A 3013-nucleotide genomic window follows, 5' to 3' on the forward strand; every position below is an offset into this window, starting at 1 on the left:
GGGGATGGAGCTGGGGATGGAGCTGGGGATGGAGCTGCAGGAAGGAGTCAGGAATTACCTCGAAGCCGGGGATGTGATGGACAGCCGGCTGTGGAGAGAAAACACAATTCCCACTGGAATTCCTGCTGCCACCTCAGCCTTCCCTGGCAGGGAACATCACCCCCACGCTGCCCACCTCCAAACACCCTTGGCATGAGGATTCCAGGGAAACCAGGGTTCTCCTCTATCCAGGAGGAACTGGCAGAACTTCAAACCCACCCGGATGATTTGTGGATCCCACGGGCCCTCCGAGGGCACAGCCCTTCCCAAGGATTTCCCCTCAGGGGGTGAGGGGGAAGCAGAGGGCCCGTGCAGGGGAGTTGGCGCCTTGTCCTGGCTCCAGGGGCCATGCTGGGACCTCCAGGCAGGAGGGAACTGTGGGATCCCCGTTCCCAGGGTCACTCGGGCTGGGAGGGAGGGATGGGATGGGGGATGGAGCTCCCAGTCCATCCATGTTCCCTGGCACAGGGGCACCCCTGGCATATGCAGCAGCCACTGGAGGAGGCAGTGTGGCTTCAAGCTCTCCTAAACCCCCTCCAGAAATCAATTCCAAGCTAAGGGCAGCATTCCTTACGGATCTCTGCAGTCCCAGTTCCCCGTAGCTCCCCCTGAGCCCTCCAGGGGTTGTCTTAGGAGAGAAGGAGCCATCCAGCCCTTCCCACCCGGAATTCTGCAGGTTTCCATCAGGCCAGCCCTAAACCACCTCCTTCTCCACGCTGGACAGGCTCAGCCTGTGGATTTATTCCTCAAAAAGGGCCAAATCCACGAGGCTCTTCCCGAGCCCGGGGGGACACAACCCGACACCCGGCAAAGGTCGGATCCGCCGGGCAGGGAGACTCCAGGGGGAGAAACCAGCGCTCCAGGAGGGGCTGAGGGAGGGGTGGGGGTCTCACCTTCTCCCTCTGGATGAGCTCGAAGGCCGCCAGGAGCTCCCCCACGTTCCTGCTGCCCTTGGTGATGGGGTGCCAGGCCAGGCGGGGCGAGCGCTCCAGGCTGGGCCGGCAGATGCAGCGGCCCATGAACTCGTCTGCTCCCTGCGGGGAAACACGGGCACTGGGAGGCTCCTTCCCAACCCTCCTCCCGCTGGAATCCACCCCCACGCACCCCCCAACCCGGCCAAAGTCCCACCACCCAGGTGGGTCCATCCCAGGATCACGGGATGGACCGTTACGGGACCGGCTAAGAAACATCAGTGGGTTCGATGCCCAGAGATCCCCCCTGGAATTCCTAGGGCTGGAAATGCACTTTTTTAGGCATTTGGGCTCAAACAGGAGGTGAAATTCCCACTCCACGATTCCCAGAGCATTCAGGATCAGCAGCTCCTAAAAATCCCATTCCCTGCTCTGCAACGGGATCTTCCATTGAAGAAACATTCCCTACTTCTAGCACTGCTTCAAATCCCATCCCGAGCTTTTTCCAGAGGGAAACGTGGTCCATTTGGCCACTCTGGGTGATGGAAATGCAGCTTCCTACCCCTTTTCCCAGTGCAACCCATCCACACACCCCCAAAACTCAGCCAAAATCCCACCACTCAAAAACCAGGATCATGGGATGAACCAGGGCAGAAAATGAAGTGGGTTTGATGCCCAAGAGGTTTCCAGATCCTCCCTGGAATTCCTAGGGCTGGAAATGCACCTTTTTCAGGCATTTGGGCTCGAGCAGGAGGTGAAATTTCCACTCCACAATTCCCAGAGCAGGAACTCTGAGCATTTAGGAGCAGCAGCAGCTCCTAAAAATCCCATTCCCTGCTCTGCAACAGGATCTTCCATTGAAGAAACATTCCCTACTTCCAGCACTGCCTCAAATCTCATCCCGAGCTTTTTCCACAGGCAAACGTGGTCCATTTGGTCACTGTGGATGATGGAAATGCAGCTTCCTACCCCTTTTCCCAGTGCAATCCATCCACACACCCCCAAAACTCAGCCAAAATCCCACCACCAAAAACCAGGATCGTGGAATGGACCATTATGGGACCAGCTGAGAAAGTTCAGTGGGTTTGATGCCCAGATGGTTTCCAGATCCCCCCTGGAATTCCTAGGGCTCGAAATGCCCTTTTTTAGACTTTTGGGTTCAAGCAGGAGGTGAAATTTCCACTCCACGATTCCCAGAGCAGGAGCCCTGAGCACTCGGGATCAGCAGATCCTAAAAATCCCATTCCCGGCCCGTTCCCGGTTCCCATTCCCGGTTCCCATTCCCACCCCAGGCTCACGTAGGTGTCGTGGTCGTAGATCTCCACCACCACACTGGGGGGATCCTGGGCCACGCCCGGGGGGGCCCCGAAGATCTCGATCTCGTGGAAGATCAGGGTCTGGTCCCACGTGGGGTTCAGGGTGTTCTTCACCACCTGGGACTTCTGGCTCTGGTGCAGGAAGGACACGATGGCGTAGGGATCTGTGGGAATGGGATACAGGGAATGGGATACAGGGATCTGTGGGAATGGGATACAGGGATCTGTGGGAATGGGATACAGGGAATGGGATACAGGGATCTGTGGGAATGGGATACAGGGAATGGGATACAGGGATCTGTGGGAATGGGATACAGGGATCTGTGGGAATGGGATACAGGGATTGTGGGAATGGGATACAGGGATTGTGGGAATGGGATACAGGGATCTGTGGGAATGGGATACAGGGATTGTGGGAATGGGATACAGGGATTGTGGGAATGGGATACACCCCCTAAATCCCTGGATTCAGGTCCCAGGAACATCCCCTAAATCCCTGGATTCAGGTCCCAGGAACACCCCCTAAATCCCTGGATTCAGGTCCCAGGAACATCCCCCAGACCCCTGGCTGCAGGGCCAGCCGAGCAGGACAGCATTCCCCCTCCCTCCCTCCTTTCCCAAGGAATTGGGGCTGGATTTGGGGGCTGGATTCCCGCCTGGCTCCCGTGGTTAACGAGCCGGGACCGTTCCCACTGGGAAGAGCCTTTCCCACTGACACACTTTTTTCCAGCTGGAGCAAAGCAGAGT

The 3013-nt window shown here is 57.5% G+C and overlaps 1 protein-coding gene across 1 annotated transcript; it reads right to left on the reverse strand.

The window, feature by feature from the left end:
* Positions 1 to 35: 35 nt before the first annotated feature.
* Positions 36 to 2430, reverse strand: LOC113941923 (dysferlin-like; the record flags this gene model as incomplete). The annotated part of the gene is made up of 3 exons (XM_027633057.1): positions 36 to 88; positions 933 to 1073; positions 2249 to 2430. Coding segments are annotated over 3 exons (376 nt in total), but the record flags the coding sequence as incomplete, so codon positions are not given.
* Between the last annotated feature and the right edge of the window lie 583 nt (positions 2431 to 3013).

Source organism: Corapipo altera, unplaced genomic scaffold (assembly GCF_003945725.1).
Source record: "Corapipo altera isolate COAL_440 unplaced genomic scaffold, ASM394572v1 58218, whole genome shotgun sequence".
In the NCBI taxonomy this organism is placed as follows: domain Eukaryota; kingdom Metazoa; phylum Chordata; class Aves; order Passeriformes; family Pipridae; genus Corapipo; species Corapipo altera.